Source organism: Syzygium oleosum, unplaced genomic scaffold (assembly GCF_021117445.2).
Source record: "Syzygium oleosum isolate NSW1041296 unplaced genomic scaffold, Sole_v2.1 Sole_v2.14, whole genome shotgun sequence".
Classification (NCBI taxonomy): domain Eukaryota; kingdom Viridiplantae; phylum Streptophyta; class Magnoliopsida; order Myrtales; family Myrtaceae; genus Syzygium; species Syzygium oleosum.
The window spans coordinates 4,744,307-4,765,891 of record NW_026607498.1 but is presented as its reverse complement, the minus strand read 5'-3'; the positions used below and the strand labels follow the sequence as shown (position 1 = coordinate 4,765,891).

Sequence of the window (21,585 nt, the reverse complement as noted above, 5' to 3'; positions counted from 1 at the left end):
GTATCATGCTGATCTTTGGTGGGTTAATCTGAATCGTGGGAAGCCGTGTTTTACCAAACTTCCAAGCAACTGCTTAGTGTAGGCATGGCATGGATGAGAATAGCTATAGCGGAAGGCAATCTGTTCCTCGCCTCCATTGTATATCCCTTGCCGGACCAGAAAAGGAACCCAAAGCCGGAGTCACTTTGATGAAGCTGAAAACGATGGTTATATCTTCTTGACTAAAATTTCATGGCCATCAGTTGGCCTCTTGTAACTTCTACTTAAGTTGCTATACTTGGTAGACAATTGACAGAATGCTGCACTCGCCTAGCGTTCCTGACTATCTCGAGAATTAAAAGAGAAACTGAATTCATCGTACAAATCTCATTAGGTACGTTCAAGTCTCGAACATCTAATTTGCATGTAAGAAAATACAGTATTTTCAAACTTTGAATGTGATAGAAGCCGTCGCAGTGTGTACACAAAAATGCACAATGGCATTATAACATCATCCTGTTTTCAACAGTAGTGCTCTATGCCATTGCAAAACGATGCTCTTCCATAGAACTATCAGCAGATGCTTGCCACAAAATTCCCGTGACAATGGGGTATCATACGACCAGCAAGCATCTACTATTCTGGCGCAAAAGAATTAGTGTGTAATTACAGATTGCCAAATATCCAGGACAAAAAGTGGACTCCTCTACCGGACACGAACCACTTCAATGTCATAGACCAACCATGAATCCGAAGGAACTTTATGATTGCTTCCTTTATTCGCATAGCTGCATCAGATCAGACAGTTACATCGAGGCAATTATAACGTTACACTGGAAACATATACCGTTCGAAGATACAATAAGTACCTCAGAGATGGTGGTATAGTAAGCCTTCTTTTGCCACCAATTCGCATGCCTGAGAAACAAAAATCATCCAAGCATATGATACAAACTAGCAATGACTTACATCACCAATGATAAACGAAGAAACAGATTTATGACTAGAAGTGATACCATCAAGGCCTTCATCCCAACCCTTCATAACTTCACCAGAACCTGAATGGAGCAACAAACTTGTAAGACAAGAGGAAGATTTGAAAAGTTGCACTATTACTCTTAAGAGTAAGACCATTCCAGATAATAAATTTAAGGTACATTAATCAAAAAAATATTGCCATCCCATGAAAGACGTACCTAGGCGGAATTTTAAGGGTTTCCCACTGGTATTTGAATCGAATACCAGCCCATTCTCCATAAACTTGCCAACATAGTGAACACTAATCTGAACCCAAGTACAAATTGATCTAAATATCACTGCTTTAACTATTATTGTGCGTAAAACGATTAAAGAAACAAAATTCCTGTCGGATCAACTCCAGTAAATATTTCACAGCTTACCTTTTTACCAGGAGCAACAACTTTACCATCAGGATTTCCTTTGTCAAGCTGCTCAATTGTTAGCCCATTCGGCAGCTTCCTAACTCGGCAGTCATCATCAGCATCCCCCTCTTTCATCTTGGAGTCCAATTTGACCTTTCTGTCTGCCAGTAAAACATTCTCTTCGTTCATTATGTCCACCTCACTATGCTGGTCTCTATGCTTCTTTTTCTTCTTTTTTATGTCTTTCTTCTCAGAATCTTCTCCATCATTAACTTGCTGAGCTTCAGGAGCCAAATTCCTATACATCATGCACATAAACTATTGCTTTATGCATATCAAACAGTTATAAAGCATGACTTTTCGAGGCTACTACAAAAGAACTGTTCAAATAAAAACATTAGAGGTCCTACTAGCGGAAAAATGGGGTTTAAAAAGAATCCCATAGATGGAAATGTTTTGCAGATGGAAAACTGAGATTTACTCTTTTCTTTACAGATTCATCATTAGAGTTTGTAAGTCGTAATTATGTGCCACAATAGTTCTGATTCTAAAAACACATTAGTTCAAATTCCAAAAGCATTTCTAAATCATTATAGTACCTTTGTGCCAAGATAAGTTCAGGCTTCTCTCATAATTTCAAACTCATTTCAAGTCCAATTATCACCTGATGAATATTGCACGTGGCATCACATTTCATGCACCTGGCAAATATTATACTATAGCTGCATGCTCATGAATTCAGCGGGTTTGGCAAAGGCCTAAAGAATGAAGAAGTACTCACTCTGTGACAACTGGGTTTACATTGTTCTCAACGATGTCTTCTTCTTCTTGTTGGGCCTTCTCCCCTTTCCCACGTTTCTTCTTTTTCTTTTTCAAACAATTTTCATTGGCAGCTTCATGAGATGTCGGGAACAAACCATTGACTTGTCCAGCTTCTCTGCTTGATTAATAGATTACCAGGACCAGTTCAACCCCCCAAAACTATGTATTAAGCATCATGCAGGATTCAAAGTGAACATGGCACAGAAAATTCTCGGAGGCTCAGATAATGTACATATATATATTGCACAAAGCATAAAAATAGACGTACTTATCAGCAGCCGCGATGACCTGACCTTGCCGGGCCAGATTCTCATTGAGCTTATCATGGTTATTAGCTTTATCAACTTCAATAGGGCACTCTATAAATTCTTCTTTTCTCTTCCTCTTCAAATTTGTGCCAACTTCAGGGAGTCCACTGGAGAAGGTATCAAGGTGTCAAATGTACAGACATAACGGTACTCATAATACATAGGCATTTTGCATTCCAGAAGGGACTAAAAGAAAGATATCTGTCTTTCTAGGAGACGAGATAGAAAGTCATTATGATACACAGGGACAGCTGAATAATGGACAAAGAACCTCCTACTTCAAAAGACAAATTATAATTTATTCAAGATTTTAAAAATCTAGCATGACACATAATTAATTCTCCACACCAGTCACCTTTGCTGTTTCTCTGGATACATTTCTGGGCCATCTATCTTGGACTCTTTCACTGCAGACTTTTTCTTTAAAAAGGAGGATATAAAGAAGGCCTCTTCAGCTTCACTTTCTGATGCCTGTGCCTTGGTCTTGCCATCAACTATGTTATGTTGTTGAAAACTACCTTCCTTATCAGATTCAACGGTATGGTGCTTCTTTCTAAGTCTTCTTTGCCTGCCTTTCCTCTCCCTAGGTTTTCCACTATCTGAATCATCATGTACTGTAATCACAATATCATAAGACAAACACCTTAGAACAAAAATACCATGAATGGAAGATACTGCTACATCATGCAAATAGTACAAAAGATAGGATGGGACAGCTAAAAAAAAGATAAGGATTAGGTAAACAGCAACCCATTAAACTTTAGCACATGAACAAATAGATCCCCTCATCTTCAAGTATAAGATTCCAAATCCCTCGACTAGTCATTTTATTTTCTCACATCCTCAAAATATTTTCTGTTAATTCACCAATTATACTAGAATGGAGCGAAGGCATCAATAGAAAACCCTCCAACATTCCATCATGCTCCTATTTCTGTTCAGAAGGCCAAAGGAGAACAAACGTCATCGTCATTAGCATCTCAACCTTCCACCGTCATTCTTACCCAAGATGGAAACCCGAGGTTTGAAGAACATGAATAATGCTTCTAAGAGGTTTTGCCTAGTGCAGTAACACCCATTCTCACGGTTAAATAATCTTAACTTACGAGTTCCATTTGTAGCAGCATAGCCAGAATGAAATGAAAATTCATCCCAATTGATGGGGTAATTTCACAATTCAGGATGAAGGGTAAGATTTCTCAACCTTGAAAACCTTGCATGGAACAATATACAGGTTGCAATTTCACACTATTTGCTAAGAATGCATATTTGCGATCTTGTGATCACTAAGTTTGATGTATTTGTAATAACATGGCGAACAAAATCTCAGATCATTATTAAGAGGAAGGCAGGAGAAAATTTTTTGTTTCATCTGCCCTTTCTAAATGTTGTTGCAAAACTCAGTCAACTAAAGTTGACATGCAGAAGCAAAAATCAATTCAAGCTCAGAGTTGGAAACAGCTATTGACATATGGATCTTCCAATTGCCGCAGATTCTTGGCAGCTATTCCAGCTTTTGATCACTCAGTTTTTAAGAATTCGATGACAACATTCCTAACTTCTTTTTTCCTTTTTTTTCCAAATGCTTAAAATTATACTAACGCAACATGCTCTTCTCAATCAACCAAAACTAATAACTGGAAGGTGATTAATTGGCAATATTGTCCAGGTGTTGAAAAATCCCAGTTGAGGGGGGTCTCTGTGTATCTAACCCTGAAAAGGAGTACACATGCAACCAAGCAAAATAGCATCAAGGAGAAGCAAACTGTATTTTATATGTCATATGAAATGCTATAAGCTACAACTATATAATCCTGCATGTGAGATGAAATGGGATAATCCAAGGACACCAATTGATCAGTTAAAAAGTTGCTGGATACAATTTGACACATCTAAGTAGTCTTTTCTCTAACAGTGTCTTGAATTAGTACTAAAATATAGGATCATAATTAAGGAAGATAACTACCAAACCCTTATTAGACGTAGGCCACAAGGTGAAATCAGCGAAAGTTAGAATGTGCTTTGCACTGAAATACATAACGTGTATCATTCTGATTGAGAAACTAATGAGTCCCTCAAAGTTCAGTGTAAATAAAGAAGAAACAGGAAAATGTTGAAGTACCGGCATCATTTAGCGACGGAGAAGGAGAAGGTGAAAATACTTCTGGATCATCATCATCATCAATGAAACTATCCTCATACTCATCTTCATCATTGGATCTCTCTGTATCGGTCCCTGCAATGTCTTCACCGTGCGATTCTCTAACGATCATTGTAAAGGAGGAAGACCTCAGGAGTAATAATAAATGGGATGAAACAACATTCTAATCCATTTCTTCTATGTAATTAAAAAAACACGAAAATATATCCTCTTCATCAACTAAAACAACTCATCTGAACCAAATGAAATTTCTTCCGTGTTCATTTTAGTTATTAAAAAAAAATCTCATTGGAAGATGATTCAAGAAGAATACATTAGGATATGGAATGAAACCTAAAGGGCTTAATAAAAGGATACGACTCATCATCTCCGGCGTAATGTCGACCGCTTCCCAGGTAGAAACCAGAGAGGTGCACGCTCCGAGGGCCCACAACAGAAAAGATGACTTCCTCAGCTTCCTCAAATTCCAAGTTCAGCTGGGATGATTCTGCCCGGTCGGGAAACAAAGAGCACAGGAAAACAGGGCTCTTGTTCCCCACATTACACTGAACTACACTTTTGTTCGTGGCGGAACCGATCCCCAGCGTCGCCTGTCCGAAATGATGTCACTTTACCGACTAAAAACAATCAAAAGGTACAAAAAAATAATCAACTTACGTTCTTCCCTCAGCTGTCGACACCGGGCACACAACTGGGTTCGATAAAGCACGCAGTAAAGCATCAAAAGCGGCGCCGCGAAGTCACTCGACACCCGATTAAACAAAACAAAAAAAAAACAAGAAAACAGAGCAAACGAACAAAGATTCTCAGCAATTCATTACCTGCGAGATATGGAGCCTCGTTCTCGCCCCGTTCGACGACGGATGAACGAAGGGCTTGCCGGGTTTCACTTCGACACCTGAACAGCCAAGGACGTTACGCTCGCTCATCCAGCACGGGCTAATGAACAGCTTCGCTCGCGACATGCGAGCTCAACTACAGACTATCCATTTGAAATTTCCACAGTTCAAATCAAGGGGAAACCCAATTTGGTAAAAGGAAGAGAGCAAAGAAATCCCCCCGTTTCCACTCCCCGCGCTTTCTCTCTCGCGCGCAGGGGAAGCAAATGAAATCAAGAAGAAAGGCGCGGAAAAAGAATAGACAAGGAAGAAAAGAAGAAAGCGAAAGTTGCGGAGAAGAAAAGGAAGCTACGAACCCCAGAAAGCCATTGCCGCGCGAGATGGAAGCGCCGGCGGAGGGCGGCGGCACAACCCTAGAGGAGGAGATGGGCGGAGGCGAAGCTGATCGGCGATTGCGCAGCTGAGGATCCTCTCCTTCTCCTTCGAGAGGGTGGGTGTTGGAAGGAGAAGGGGGTGTGTGTTTTGTTTTTGGCAATTAGGGCTTGAGGTTTGGCGGGACGAGACGATGACGTCATCTGATCAAGGCGCGCAAAAGGGGTCGAATTTTTTTTTTCTTATTTTCCTTTTTTCTTTCTTTTGTTGATCCGAGTTCTCTTTTTTTTTTTATAGAAAATATAGCTATAGACTTTCTTTGATAATGTTATCTAACTGCCTTCAAAACTTTTGCTTATTAATGGTAGGATATTTTCTGATACATGGTGAAACGAGCCTCGAGCCTTGTTAATTTATAAATTAATTAAATGAATTTTTCGGCCAGTTCGATCTCAAACATTCGAAGAAAATTTTGTATCAGACTCGTGGATGCATTTAGAATATCATACGAGCAAATTGAAACTATTGATGGACAAAAATAATAATTTGCGATAATCAAGACGATTATTGTCGGGTGTTCCTTAATTTGCTCAAATTTTAGCTTAATATTTTCATTAATTCTCTTCGAACACGAAGCTTGTGCTCTTTTTACTAGCTCATAGAAATACTAATATCGTGGTATCAATCGTTATGCCTTTTCTTGCGGGATACATGCTATAAAACGTGTACATTCTTTTGAATTTGCTTATTTTAGTTGTAAAGGGCAAGAAATTTAGCGGAAGGAATAGCTTTTACACTTGATTTTTTTTAATTCTTTCTAGACCTTAGCCCATATCAAAACGTAAATTTTCGAACAATATCTTCATGATTTTTTAAATTTGAGTAATATTTAAAATGTTGGTGGGAAAGTAAATAAAAAAAAAAGTCGTTACTTGAACGGGGGGAAGTGATTTCTTGAAATTAATCTCTGATAGAATCATTGTAACTTCCTCTGAATCAAAGCAATGAAGAGCTGCAGACCATGTCACGTGAAGCATGATAGTTGAGACGATGGAAAAAGGCATTGCACCAGGAAACAATTCGCATCCATCTGTCCGATGTCCAGCATTAAGAATCATGCTCGAAGCTTTTGGAGCCGGAGCCGGAGCCGGAGACATGAATATAGCACTGAGGAGAGTGCTATTATAAACACATCCCGTGGTTGAATAGATGGGAATTCGACAGAGATAATCACCCTGCAACTGTACGATTCACGGGAGAGTAAAGCATTGGATTGCGGTATTGCTTTTCCGTCCCTAATAAACATATTCACGACGATAAATTGCTTGAAAATTTGAAGCACGCTTTCAAGCTATCATGTATCAAAGGAGGACCGCTTAGGCATGATCAAGTACTGGCCACTGCCAAAGAACCTGCAATGGCAATTATATCATGCAAAGCCTATGTTAAAAATGGTCAGAATAATGTTATAGGTTTAGTGAATCCGGTATATACATCCTCATACACTTCAGATGAGGGAACAGTTTCGGAGAAATATGGTCGGCTTGCGTGAGACTTCATAAGCAAAATGGTAGAGGCAACATTCCCGACGCTAATGATAAACTTCTGCTGATTGATTTTGGCTTAAACCCTAAGTGAGTTCGGTATGCAGCATCTGATGGACTAAATATAACCCACAACAAGATGCATGACGACCTGATCTTATGTGCTCTTCAATGCGTACGATGAGTCGATCAACTCTCAGTTGGTGAAAACAACTTCACCGGATCCATTGAGGAAAGGGTTATTTTCCAATCAGAAAGGATGGCATGATCGTCATACTTGCATCCAACCATATTCAGTCACATCCCAGATGAAGCCTAGCTGCATCGATCCCCGAGTTTTGATTCCTTGCGAACTGTACCTAATGTCTTTTACAGGCTGGACAGAAAAAAATGGAGCACGTAATTCACGAGACCTCATTTTCGAAACACTAACACATGTCTGAACAAGTGAAGCAAATCATTAAGAATTACCAACCTGCTGGCATGAACAAGAAAGGACTAATGTCAGGATTCAACATTACATGATTCTGACACCTTCTAATGAGAGATCACTTTCAGATAGTAGCTTCAGTTTCTGTAAGACCAAGACATCATGAGAAGCAGCATAGGCTTTTCAGACTGATTAATAACTAAACATTTTTGCTCTTAATATTCATCCGAAACTTCATATCTGGATCTGCTAAAACTACCATCACGCACAAGCCGCTGTCCTCAAAACAATAGTTGTCTTCATCATCCTATATCTTTCAAAGTTCTTATGGTGGATCAATCAAATTATAAGCACTGCTTATCAGATGACAACTTTGAGAGAACTTATGATGAGCTTAAGAAGTTTTCATCTGATTCCACACTAGTCACGAAGAATTAGAACTTCGCATTGCATTTTCAGATTTTTCTGTGGATGTATTCTCTACAAGAAAAGCATGAAGGAAATTGCCATGTCACAAATGTCTGAAAATGGTTCGATAATAAAAAGAGAAGCAGATAATATTACCGTCAGATACTGCGGGGGATCATCAAGACTAGTAGAACCTAAGATGACTTCCCTCCTTAGTTTTGTAGTTAGCTTATGACAAGCTCTTAGCTGAAAATTTGACCATCAAAAGCTCATAAGATAATAAACCACTTACTGGCAGACCATTCCCCCAGCAAAGATTTGCATTGAAACCCCAAATGAAAATCATGTCGGAATGAAAATTTACCTCAGATCGAGTTGCCCCACCTATGATAAACACAAAAATGCGTTGCCCCATCTTCCTGAAATCTGAAGAAGCATGCTTCAAGACTGAGTCACTGCAGAGAAGTAAAAGAGATGGTTACAATACCGATATACATCAAATTCAAAGTCTTTGACCAAACAAAAAAATTTCAAAATCCAAAAAAAGTTGCTTTGTCGTGTAGGATGTTAAATGAACTACGAGGTTTCCTTTGCATTTCAGCATGTCTCGGACAATACCTGGAGACTGGAGTGAAGATATAGCTACAACTGGTTTAACATAATAATATACATCTGCAGCTTATATACTTATCGTCTCGTGCTTGTCAAATGAGTGCTTGACTGAACAGAAGAAAACCCTATCCATATGCAAATAAAGAGGTGAGACAACCTTGAATATCCATCATCAGAATGTTGAGATCGTGCCCATGTGGCAGTGCGTCTGGATCTCATTGACTGAGCAGGAGCCTTCTTTTCTGCCTGCGGAGCAGGAGCTTGACTTTTTCGTACTGATTTAGTGTTACTACTAGGGACCCCTTGATTAGCTTGTGGATCGTTCATACAAGCATACTCACGCTTTGGTAATTCACCTTTGCTTAGGTTCTCGACAAGCTCCTGAAGCATAGATAATATCAGATAAAGCAATTTTTCTTATTCCTTTTCTGGAGAAGCCGTAGCAAATAAACAATTGGGCATAGAATTACAATGAAAGAAATGTATAATCTAAGAATTTGATGTTGGAAAAAGACGCTCTTGCCATTGTCTTTCTTCACATAATGGCCTCTTTTCGCCCCATTCATGTTTGGAAGGAAAAAGTACAGGTGAAACGGGCATTAACAGAAACCAAATGATCTTCAAAGCATCTCACTTTTCCACCCACTCAAATTTTTCTGCAGTCTTATGTGTGAATGGGACTGCACACAGACGCATGTATGTGCACGTGCATGAGAGAGAGAGAGAGAGAGAGAGAGAGAGAGAGAGAGAGAGAGAGAGAGAGAGAGAGAGAGAGAAGAAATGCATGTTTTTTACCTCAATGCTTGTTCTCTTCAAAAGTTTGGTCGATGCTGTCCTTTAGTCATCCATGTTACTATCTCCCATACACACAGATTTTATAGTAGAATTAGCTTGCTGTATGAACACATACATACGTAAATTTCACACAATAGTTTCTCAATTTTCTGATGTTGCAATTATCTGTCTCCCAATTTTATGCTGCCATCTGGCATTTGTCCTCGAGTACTCATGTTATATCGATAGAAACAGCAACCCCTGTCAACGGTACCAAATGTATACCAGATATCTACCCTAAAAGTGCTGATATATAATCTAATGTGGTCTCCATAGCTGTTAGGTTTATCTTGAGATTAAGATAATTAAGGACCGGGATCAAGATCAAGCTTCTAGTCATGTAGATTCACAAGAAGGGTGTTTCTATCCTTCCATAAAAAAGTGCTATGTAATGTTCCAATGCTAGGTATCAAGCTGAATGAATTATACTAAAACCAATCTCAACCAGGTATACTATATCAGCAATTTAATGTGCCTTAGAGAGCTAGCATTGTCAACAATACTCCACCAGAGTTGGGCAGGAAGCACGGTGACTTACTCTAGAAATATTTATAACACAATAGATAATGTCAACAATAATCTGGTACAGTAGAAGATAATCTATGATCCTAACAACCTAAGACTTCTTGATATTCTGGCCATACCTCTATCATGGGGTAAAATCGTGAAAGTTGCCATGTCTCCTCCTCACCAGTTCGGTCCTTTCTTGCTGCATTTTTGGTCTATTTATCAAAAGATGTTCATCAAAACTTGGAACTTGTTTAGTTGCTCTGCTGTGATAAAGTAAAGTTCTAGATAATTTAACCAGAAGTGTCTCAACATTTTAAGTGATTACCTTTTGGCCATCAAATTTGAGTGAAAAACTGCCGCTCGAGCTTTTACTTTCGGAGGATCCAACAAGCAATTTCATGTTACTAATGACCTTCATATCCACAGGCGATAATTTAGCCAACTGATTTCATGAACAAAAGCAATTTTTGATTAGTCACTGCAGAACAGTTTGTTTGAGCCTTTTTGATTTTCTGCAGCTCTTAAAGATAAATAGAGGCGAAGACTACAAAAACACTACAACAATCATTAAAATCAAATAATGGTAAAAATAAAGTTGATGCAGAAGAATAATTAAGAGTATCATCTAAAGCAAGGGAAAACAGAAGATGATGACACTGGAGTATCAGAAATTCTCTTTGAAATAAATAAGTTTTTGAATGCCAAAAATGTTGCATAGAGCTTTCTGTACAAATGATCATTATCACCTAATCAAATAATTCCATGTTTCGACCAAAAAAAAATACTTGTACGGTCTTACTCAGTTAAAGACACAGTGGAAATAATCAATCACAGTTGAGAAACCATGTAGGGTGTGTGCCTTACTGCATAAGATGTAATATAGTCTAGGTATCATTTGTGAAATGTCATTGATCCAGTCAACGACGTTACTAGTAAACTAATACCGTTCAAGTTACTGGGCACCAAACATCTGCATTATTTGTTTTGTCTTATCCTCATCATCTCACATTTCTGATAAGAGAACTTCATGCATCAAGGATGATATTTTTCCCAATAAGGTGAAACTAACAAATCTGACAGAACATTTCCCCTAACCAGCAAAGGAATAAAGAGCACTGACTTATCACCAAAGGATCAAGATCCTAGCTGTAAAAGAAATGTTTATTCCTACGTCCTTCCCATAGATTTGCGTTAAAAAAAAATCTATTTAAATTAGGTAAACTATAGGATTGAAGATGAGTAGGAAAACATGAAACAAAAAAGACAATGGCCAATTGTTTTCAAAATTACCAGAACCAACTGCCAAAAATGAACAATGAGTCAATGATAATATTTTACAATATAGTTGCTGTTTTGAAATTGCGATGTTTTGCACAACCTCAGAAAGTCCTCCATACACGAGAAATTTAGAAACAGAAACACAATCTCAGCAGAAAATAAGCTCTGGGATGACTAAATGAAGCCCATCCTTTCCATAGTAACAAGGTAGATGAAGAATTAAGTAAAGGGATCTGGGATCATACAACCAGTCACAAGTATCTACATGGAAGTTAGCAGCTTGTGAATAACTTCTCTCTCCACAATCAGGATCTATTCAGAAAGACCACTCTTGCAAAATGGGATCATCAAACAACTCCATAAAGCTAAACACCCGTGGCTGAAGAAATCCTTCTCCCATTGGTATTACCGTATCCAAATCTGCGTAATAAATATTCTCTTGTCTATGTGAAGTAATCATCCAAGGTTGGGAAAACAAATCTAGAGGAGGCTACGCATCGAATACATATTGCTAGATTCTCTTTTATACTTCCCTTCTAAGGTAATGCCTTGTTAGAAGCGATGTTGCTATTTGTCTTCATATCTTGTTTCTTGATAGCTTAAGCATTTAAGAAAAGCAGTTGTCAAGCATGGTATTAAATCGAAGGTTTCCCTTCTTTGGATTTCCTGCAAAGGTTGAGATAATAAAAGGTTAATAGAACTTTGGGTTCCAATCACCTGCATAAGCTTTGAAGCTTTATCACCCTCAAACCTCTCAGGATATACAGTTGCAAATATCATCATCAAACGCAATTTATTTTCTGGAGTTGCATCCTGCATATTTAACAAAAGCTTCTCAAAGAAAGAAAATACACAAATGACATGTTACGCATAAGCACTAAGCCACAAAAAAATCCATCTAATTAAGGTTAGCATGAAATAACCTGCTTTGTCCTCAGAAAACTGATAACATCCTTCGCACCAGCATCTCCAAATACAAGATCCTGCTCCAATTGCCCAAGTTCCCTTAAACCTATTTCCCTGATAATTTTGTTGATTTTCCCAGCAATCTATATAATGACAGTTACAAACGTAATCAGCACAAAATCAAAACCAGAAATGATCCGTGCAAAGGCCGCCCCATCAGAAATGCAAGAGCATAGAAGCTATATCAGCAAAATCATGACATAAGAGATCTATTCAGAGAAAAAGGGTAAAAGACTGAGATCTAACGGCTGTATAATTGCAAAAACCAAAAGAAATGGTCAACGCACTCTCCCAAAAAACTACACTACAACGCTTCCATTATTTCTCTAGAAGTGAATATAAACAAACCTCTACATGGAGGGAAAGCTTGTCAACTTGTTCGCCATATTGAGGAAGTGCTTGAACAATTTTCTGCAGATCTCGTGTAGTCAACTCACTCCCATCTCTGCATAAAGATGAGTCTTAGTATAAGAAGTCCATGCAGCTGGAATCCTTTCAGACACCTCTCTTACTTCTATTTCTATCACAGTTTCTAGTGATAAAACAAGTAAAACTTTACAATTTATTTGGCCACATTGAAACTGAATTAAGCCATGGAAATATTGGAATGTACTTTTTTCCCCTCATCAAAGTAGGTTATAACTCAGCAGCAATATCACCGTTAAAAACTAAGAGCAGTAGTATGATATGATATGTAAGCTGCAATCTCGTTACTTCTATGTTTCCAAGACCAAATGCTGATGCTGTGTTAGTGCCACATTGGTGATTATACAATAATATATACCAGGTAACCAGGTAAAAAATAATTTTTGATGATAGAACAGCAATTAAAGACTTTTCCACTGACATAGTTATCATCATCCCTTGGAAAATGTTCCATACAAGCAATAGGAGCAAATCATAATGCTACGCTGTAAAAACCATAAACAATAAATAAAAGAATAAAGGAAAAACTCGATACCTGAGAATGCAATTAAAGGGGGTGTTTGAGCTTAAAAAAAGGATATGGAAACCAACCTTGAGCTCCTTTGGGCTTGTGCAGCTTTATTCTTGTTTACAAAGTTTGTCATCTTCTCATGTAATCTTTCACTAGCCTGATAAGATTCATTATTGGATTTGCATTGGTGATTAGAAATGGATTCGATGAAGCGATGCGTATGCCCAGCAAAGAAATGTATAGGCATACATCTGCTATGTGCGAATGGCGGAGCTCTAGCCAGATTGGATCTTGATTCTCAAGAAGGGCCTCCTTCTTTTCAGGTTGACCTCCACTTTGGCTAGGAACCTGAAGTATATGTTATGTTTTCCAAATGTAAAATTAGTTGGAAGTGACATCAGATAAAACAATTTGTCAAGATGAGCAACAAGTACCTCGTACACATATTTGTTCCCATCCATATCTAGTAAATCGTGGCACATAGCATCATAAGTCCATTCATGTATGACAGGAGCAATCTGAAATTGGCTCATATCTGATTAAAGAAAAAGAAGAAAGAAACAAGTAGCCAACTATTGTAGAGAAAGTACCAGATCAACAGATCTATTCAGGATGAGCAAGTCACATGTTTCCTTCTGTGGAAAATTGGGAATGGATTTGTATTTCATGAGACAGCTTGAAATGGCAGTGGCAAGCTTTGAAGGAACTAAATCACGAGCTTGTGGTGAATCTTTTGCTTTACCAGCATGATACCAAACATTTGGTAGCTCCTGAACAGACAAATGAAACAAAATTTTAAAGAAAATGTGAATTCCTCTCCGAACAATTTATTGTCATGCATCACAAAGGTAGTTCAAAACAAGACTAGCTATTCCTGCTCTTTCAGCATAATGCTCGTTGTGTCTCTTAACAAACAGCTGTCATGAATTATATGACTCTCAAAATTGACATCTCCATCTTTAAGCATAATAGTGACTCCTAACTACTGAGAAGGCAAGCACAACCTATATTAGGCCCAAACAACCAAAGAAAATTCATTTTGATTAAAAGGCAGTTTCTAGCAATATGCAAATTCCTTTTGATACAGACGAGCCCATGATTGATCACGTGAGGATCATTTGGTTCAGGAAAACCAGAAACACCAGAACAAACTTGTGATCTCTTTGAGAAAAATTTAGATTTAAAAGTTTATTTTTTGCTAAAGGACCATGGAGAATTTTCATTGCTCAAACTTCAAAAACCAAAAGCGCAATAATAAGTTGGTAAAATCATTTGGTTCTGGATAACCAGAAACACCAGAACAAACTTGTGATCTCTTTGAGAAAAATGTAGATTTAAAAGTTTATTTTTTGCTAAAGGACCATAGAGAATTTTCGTTGCTCAAACTTCAAAAACCGAAAGCACAATAATAAGTCGGTAAAATCCTGAGCAGAACTTTAGATGCAAAAGTTTATGGGTCTAGAAGCAGAATATTTGGGAATTGCTTAATCTCCGTGACAGGTGGTAATGATAAAATGGAGGCCCTATCTTGATTCTTCTTCTTATTCTCCTTGTGATCTCTGTAATATTATTTTCTTATTAACTGAAAGGCAGAAACCCAAACTGAAGATAGAAGCTAAAATGCGATGATCACGCCACGGTTGCTAGACAATAACTGTCTGGACATAACATAGTTTATATCTTACATTTAAAGAAGCAAAGACTGTAGATATTCGAGTCGCCATTGTGTTTAAACAAGCATCAAATGTCCGTGAATTCTCAACATTGTGCCCAAACAATTCTTCTAGTGCTCTTTCATGATCTGTGACAAAACCCTGCTCATTTCACATAGGAGGAGAAAAACAATGTCAACAGGATCTCCAGTAGCATGGACAAAGGACTGCAATATATGTAGCAGCCTGGGGAATAGTATTATGATGTCGATTTCCGAAAATGATGACGACACTGTGCAAGAGAAAGACTAGACAATTGATAGGGAATATCCATTGTGTCAAGTCAATAAAAAACAATAGAAGAGAGCATCAAAATCTTGCATAATGAAAGAAAAAAAAGACAGAGAGGATAATGCAACCAGTAGTTACTTTACATGTACTTCAAACAAGATCAAAATTCATGGAAATTTTCTTAGCATCATCAATCAACAAAAAAGGACGAGGGAAATAAAAAAAAATCAAGCCAGATCACTGATGACAATTGAAGATGGACTGGCTGTTAAAAAGAAATGTTGATACTCAAAACAAATCCTTGACAATACTTTCTGGTAAAAAGCAAAAATGTATAGGATCGAAGAAAACAAAGCATCCTACATTTGAAAAGTGATCGATATACCTAAGATATCACCAATACGTTTGAAAGGAACCAAAAGATGTAAGACATTAGGTACCTGACTGTCTATGGGAAAGTACTCCAAGTTCACCTGCAGATTCATGACCAAACCAATAAATTATACATAGATGTGTTATACATAGCAAGTGCTCTCTGTAGTGGTAACATAAAATACCTCTCTCAATGCACCTATTCTTGGAAGCACACTAGTATCACACTTTATGTGATTAATCAACTCCTTAGGGACAGGTGAACTGAAAAACAGATATGCCCTGAAAGAAAGGGAAAGGCATTACGGAATAATAAGAATATGGCTAGGCTGAGTTTCCAGCTTTAGGGTTAAAAAGAGGATAATATTTTATTAAGGCAGTATTTAACATGGAAAGGAAATGGTCACGTACTTCTTATAGAGGGGCACCCTTCCAGACATGTCTGACAAGAACATAATTACACTGCAGCTAGCAAAAGATAATGTTAAAAAAGTGGTACTCAACCTGATGAGCAATATAACAAATGACCGGGAAAGGGAAAGATAAGAAAAACAAGGGCTCTACCAGATATAAGGGTAAAGTTACAATTACACGGTTGAAGTCACCATTGATTGAAACACCACAAAAGCTTGAAAGGTCTCAATGACAATGCTAAATTAAAAATTTTATGTTAGATATTTGCTAAAATATCCTACATTGCTTAATTTTTTACAGGGCTTGTCTGGACCGCATATACATGCCGTTCCCATCTACAAATATTCTGGGCTTTTGCCACTTGTCTAGGCTGTAAATATACGTAGTCTCCCTAAACCTTTAAATTGGACTACATTGTAAATAATGGCAAATTGACACTTGATTCCTAATGAATTAGAAATAAACGATATATAGAGAACTATTTTTATTTTCACCATACTGAAGGTACACGTAAGATTTCAAGTTGCATAGGGTGGATAATCTTCTGGCGTTAATGAACATAACTAAAGCTAAAGACTAGTGAATAGTGATCAAATTGTGATTATTTCACTCACCAGTTAGTAAACATCAGTGCACAAACCAAGATCTCATTGTGTCAAAAATATACAAATTGACAGTTGAGACAGTAATTGTTAGAATTTCAGAATATAACTAGGTCAGTCGCGACAAGCTTCAAGATTTCGGATTATGACAGGTTAACAGCCAGATAAGAAGATTCATGTTTTAGCTGAAACAATTTGAACATGTCTCCAGTCCCTTTGAAGGGGCAGATAATTTCCTGGATGTAAAGTGAAATGCTAAGCTCTTTAAAGAGTGGGGCATCAGTTCATCCTAATCTGTCACGTATTTTTCATGAACTTCTCATCAAGTAGAGATCAATAGTAGAATTCACAAAGGCACAATCCTAAGAGAGGATAATCGAAAATGATGTAGATATAACAGCACATTCGTTCGCACTTCAAGCAATGCATCTGCATGTTATGATGGATGGACGGAATTTATAAGCCAAAAAAAGGAGAAATTACTTCTCTTTTGATGGCTGGACGAAGTAAATAGCATCCATGGATGGCAACGGTTGTCTTCTGCGAAAGAGATCTTCCACCACTGGAGGAAGCCGGAATTTGCACACTTTAATAAATTGTGATGGAGGCACTAATAATTGTTGACAGGAGGAAATACATGTACTTTAAACAGCCATTGACTCTGACAAAAAAAAAAAAAAAAACAGCCATTGACTCCATCTTTAGCATTCTGGTCAAAATCAATTACAGTTGTGGAGAAAAGTTGATGTCTTGGACTCTCATTTACCTAATTCAGGCCAATGTGCACCATCCGAAAAAAAAGCAAAAGGTGTAATTGGAGAGTAAAGCACTGAGAAAGTAAAGCAAGCGATATTTCGCTTTGTGCTTACAGGAAACGCCTTGATCTGTGATGTCCGCCATTTTACATGAAGATGACATCACTTTGAGTGTAACTTTGTCCATGATGAGCACCTGTAAAAGGTCGCTCGAAGTTGACAAAAATAATCCACAAAAAGGAAGAACTTCGGAACACCAAGCAGTTTTATAGCGATAAAACAGAAAAGGCGTGAAGCACATTGATCAAGGCCGAGAGACGGGAAGCAAGTAATTAATTTTTAGAGGAATCTAATTGGCAGCGTAACGACCGATCCGAGACAACAATTCATCAGAAAATGGTCAGTAACAAACTTGGCTACTGCGATCTAAATCCCGAAAAAACAATTGCTAATTCTCTACACGCATAAGCATGAATTTTGAGTCTATGAAAGTTGTGGTCTTCACAGCTTTCTCTCTCCCCTTGATTTGGCAGGATCTTTCAATGCTCATGCATTCCAGGCATTTCCTTCCTACTTAAGCGCTAAGGACCATAGTCAAGTCGCCAAATCCATACAAAAAAACACTCGATCAACCAGATTTACATGCTTCGACCAAAAAAAAAAACCTGATTTACATGGAAATGGCTGGCATCGATCTGTATAACAAACTTCTACATTAACGTACCTTCCAAGTCGATTTCGAATCCCCTGTTTTCGCAGTCCCGAGCATTTCATTGAGCAGACCTAAAAACGTACGCAAAAAAAAAAAAAAAAAACCAAACAGCGATGCTTAAAAATTCCAAACGCAAATGAGCCACTGATTCGGAAACATCGGCCAGAATACAGCTCGAACACAAGAGGCGATCGAAAAATCTTCCCGAGTTCTTCCGCTCGATTTCGTCCTATCCTACCGATGAAGAGAGAGAGAGAGAGAGAGAGCTCACGGTCGCGGCTGATCTGGCCGAAGGTCTTGTAATCTCCGCCGTGAGAGGAGAGGTCGGAATCGGAGAAGGACATCGCCGGCGTGCGCCGCGAGCTCGGAGCCCGCACATCCAACGGCGACAACGGATGGAGAGAGAGAGAGAGAGAGAGAGAGAGAGAGAGAGAGAGAGAGAGAGAGAGAGAGAGAGAGCTCTGCAGAGGAGAGCGATGGAGGAGGAGACGGAGGAGGAGGTGTTGGCCGTTATGGCCGAGACGCGCGAGTTTCGCTCGCCTTTTTCGAACGAGGAGGAACATATAGATCGGCGATTCCGCCTTAAAATAAACAAGTTTTTAAATTAAAAATAATAAGAAAGAGTAATAATAAAGAAAGGGAAAATAAAATGGGGCACCTGTCCATGTGATGAGGGAAAATTACCTCAAATTTTCGATTATAAATCTCACAAAATGCCCCATGCTAAAAAAAAATAAATTGCTCAACAAAAGACGAAATAATAATAAATAAAAAAAATGCAAACGAATTATCATGTCGTACCGTAATGTCGATTCTGATTTTAAGTAACGTTTCTTTATCGTGGAAAAATTTAAATCTATTTCCGAAAACAGATCAAATCATGCCCTGCCTTTCCTCCGTTATAAATTATCTTCGTAGTTTCTCGCGGACCTTGATTATAGAGGTGATGTGATAAGGGATTTTAGTTTAACAGTGCGGTGTTCGGCTATGCGGCTATGCCTTCCTTTATGCTAAGCTGGCCAAACTCACGAGAAGAAAATTTCAACCGTTTACTTTCTCCGGCACATAATCTTCCTTTCTACTTGCTTTTCAATCATCACCTCTCACGGCTTGAATGGACCAAACACCTCGCTTTTGTGTGTAAGAAGACAAATCCAGACTTTCCTCAAAACGTCATTAATAAAGCACAATATATACCCGGCACCTCCCTATACGGAACTTGAAAAGGGCTCCCATAAGTCTGAGTGTATGCAGTGTACAATCTCCGAGGCATGTTGGACTGCTCCATTGAACTTTACTATGTGCTGACTACTCTTGTCGCATGTGAACATAAGTTCATCTTCTCAATTCGGTGACCTCTTAGTGGACTCCTCTAACTTAGAATTATCATCTCTCTCACTCATATGTCCGAGTCTCATGTGCCACAACCGTATAATGTCCTCACTTGAGGAGATACAAAGAGCACACCTCGAGATACCTTCAAAACTCCACCTTCAGCGGAGATTTGGTATCCAAACCCGTCAAAGGCACTCAACGAGATAAAGTTCTTTTGCGGCTCAGATACATGGCTTATATTAGTCAATATTAGGGGTGTCAAAACCAAACACAATATCCGAACCGAAATACGAACCGACCCGACCCGAACACGAAATTTTCTTATTGGGTCGGGTTAAGCCTCAACTTGTTTGGGTAACAATAAAAACAATTGGGTATTGTTTGGATTTATTGGGCTTGGGTACCCGAGCCCAACTCAAACAATAAACCCAAACAATGAAACCCTAAGACCTCTTTTCCACTTTTCTCTCTCACTCTCTCGCCTCTTCTGTGTTTTCTGTCCTCCATCCAGTTCGAGTCCGACGGCAACCGCACCAAGGCCGTCGGCATGATCGGCCCCAGCGGCACCGCGGTGCAGGGGAGCGGCCGCACCGGCGGGGGGAACAAGGGCGGGGGTTACGGTGGCAGGGGAAGGGGGCGGGGCTATGGTGGCAGGTCCTCATCGGAGGAGGAGGAGCTGAGGAACGACACCCAGAAGCAGCAGCCCCGCTTGGCGAAGGCAGCGTCCGCGGCATCGGCGCTGGGCTCGCGGTCCCACTAAGGGGAGACCTCGAGGGAATGCTAGGCGGACATGAGATCCCGGGATCGCCGAATATCAGGGGAATGGATCAGGGGCTCCTTGGATGGCGGGATCTGCAGAGCTACGGTGGCGGACGGGAGACAGTTCCGATCTTCTTCCTCCTCCTCCTTCTTCCTCCACCACCATCGCCATTTGAGCCTCTCGCCGTCTCCGAAGAAGGAAAGGACAAAAATGGCAGCTGATTTTAAGATCACATGAGTGAATGGAATGGAATGGAAGGGAATTGAATCGATCATTAAATGCTCATCCCGTTCTCAAATTCGCGATTCGCCACTTCCCTCGCAGGAAACAACGAAGAAGAAGAAGAAACGAGGACGCCCTACTGAAAACAGAAGGTCGGAAGACGAAGCAATGTAACGCAGGAAGGAGGAGGCTCGCGAGGCATGGATTCACTAACACGTCGCCGCCGCCGCCGCCGTCGGGATGGTTGCCTGCGCTGTGATTGGTGGGAGGAGGACTGGGAGGCCGGGCATGGCGGACCGCCTTGAACGACATCGCGAGAGGCGAGGCGCGGAGGGGGGGAGGGAGAGAGATGGTCTTCTGGCGATGGTGGTGGAGGAAGGGGGAGGAAGAGGAGGATGATGGGACTCGGTGATGCAAGAAGACGAGCGCGTGGGAAAAGTTGAAGAGACTTGACTAAAGTAGAATCTATGATTCATTGTTTGAAACACGGCCCGACCCGACCTAGCCCAGCCCGATCGTGCGATGATATCTTGTTCGGGTCTTGTTTCGGGCCGGGTCGAACACACATATTCAATATTTCAGGTCGGGTCGGGTATCATGAAAACCCGACCCGACCCGACCCGACCCATTGACATCCCTAGTCAACATTCTCACCACTCCATTGTACATCTTAAGCAGCTTACCACTCTACAAGCACTGATAGGTAGTAAACAAATCCCTCTAAGAAGTCACATAATAAGAACATCTAGAGTTAAGCACCCAATCATCACTTGATGAACTCATGGTAACCGCTAACACATCATCGGCATCACTGGAACTGTTATCCATTGAGATTACCATCACCTGCAGACTCCACCTTATTTCCTTTACCCTTGCACCTTGGACAATTTCTCATGTAATGTCCTCGCTCATCGCAATGATAGCATTGACAGAACATAGGACCTTGATTTGGAACATCTCTTCAATTTGCTATTTCCAGACACTCTGCAATCGCCTCTTCCTTGGATAATCAAACCGTATACCATTTCTTGTGCTAAGTTATATTCTCATAACTTTTTTTTTCTACTCTTTAGAAAACAATGTGAATT

At 39.5% G+C, this 21,585-nt stretch overlaps 2 protein-coding genes across 6 annotated transcripts; both read right to left on the bottom strand.

Moving 5' to 3' along the window:
- Nucleotides 1–334: 334 nt before the first annotated feature.
- On the bottom strand, nt 335–5,969 carry LOC115689146 (peptidyl-prolyl cis-trans isomerase FKBP43-like). 2 transcript variants are annotated; one of them, XM_030615134.2, is made up of 12 exons: nt 5,848–5,969; nt 5,474–5,550; nt 5,010–5,242; nt 4,614–4,753; nt 2,847–3,105; nt 2,452–2,598; nt 2,143–2,301; nt 1,380–1,659; nt 1,176–1,263; nt 996–1,037; nt 849–897; nt 335–767 (listed from the first exon to the last, which is right to left on the bottom strand). In XM_030615134.2, the coding sequence occupies exons 1-12, from the start codon at nt 5,858–5,860 to the stop codon at nt 686–688; spliced, it is 1,569 nt and encodes a 522-aa protein (XP_030470994.1). In that variant the 5' UTR covers nt 5,861–5,969; the 3' UTR covers nt 335–685. The 2 variants fall into 2 exon arrangements, with proteins under 2 accessions (XP_030470994.1, XP_030470995.1); XM_030615135.2 differs by having other exon boundaries at nt 2,143–2,298.
- Nucleotides 5,970–7,308: 1,339 nt separating this feature from the next.
- On the bottom strand, nt 7,309–18,737 carry LOC115689192 (protein transport Sec1a-like). 4 transcript variants are annotated; one of them, XM_056317603.1, is made up of 23 exons: nt 18,640–18,737; nt 18,452–18,597; nt 18,193–18,251; nt 17,583–17,664; nt 17,197–17,275; nt 16,109–16,159; nt 15,883–15,979; nt 15,766–15,798; nt 15,068–15,196; nt 13,973–14,152; nt 13,817–13,900; nt 13,632–13,730; nt 13,463–13,539; nt 12,794–12,890; nt 12,403–12,528; nt 12,197–12,292; nt 10,527–10,643; nt 10,336–10,413; nt 9,015–9,238; nt 8,610–8,700; nt 8,402–8,491; nt 7,883–7,981; nt 7,309–7,783 (listed from the first exon to the last, which is right to left on the bottom strand). In XM_056317603.1, the coding sequence occupies exons 2-22, from the start codon at nt 18,522–18,524 to the stop codon at nt 7,925–7,927; spliced, it is 2,019 nt and encodes a 672-aa protein (XP_056173578.1). In that variant the 5' UTR covers nt 18,525–18,597; nt 18,640–18,737; the 3' UTR covers nt 7,309–7,783; nt 7,883–7,924. The 4 variants fall into 4 exon arrangements, with proteins under 4 accessions (XP_056173578.1, XP_056173581.1, XP_056173580.1 ...); XM_056317606.1 differs by lacking the exon at nt 18,640–18,737 and adding an exon at nt 17,881–18,049 and having other exon boundaries at nt 18,452–18,532; XM_056317605.1 differs by lacking the exon at nt 18,640–18,737 and adding an exon at nt 17,881–18,091 and having other exon boundaries at nt 18,183–18,251; nt 18,452–18,524.
- Nucleotides 18,738–21,585: the final 2,848 nt, after the last annotated feature.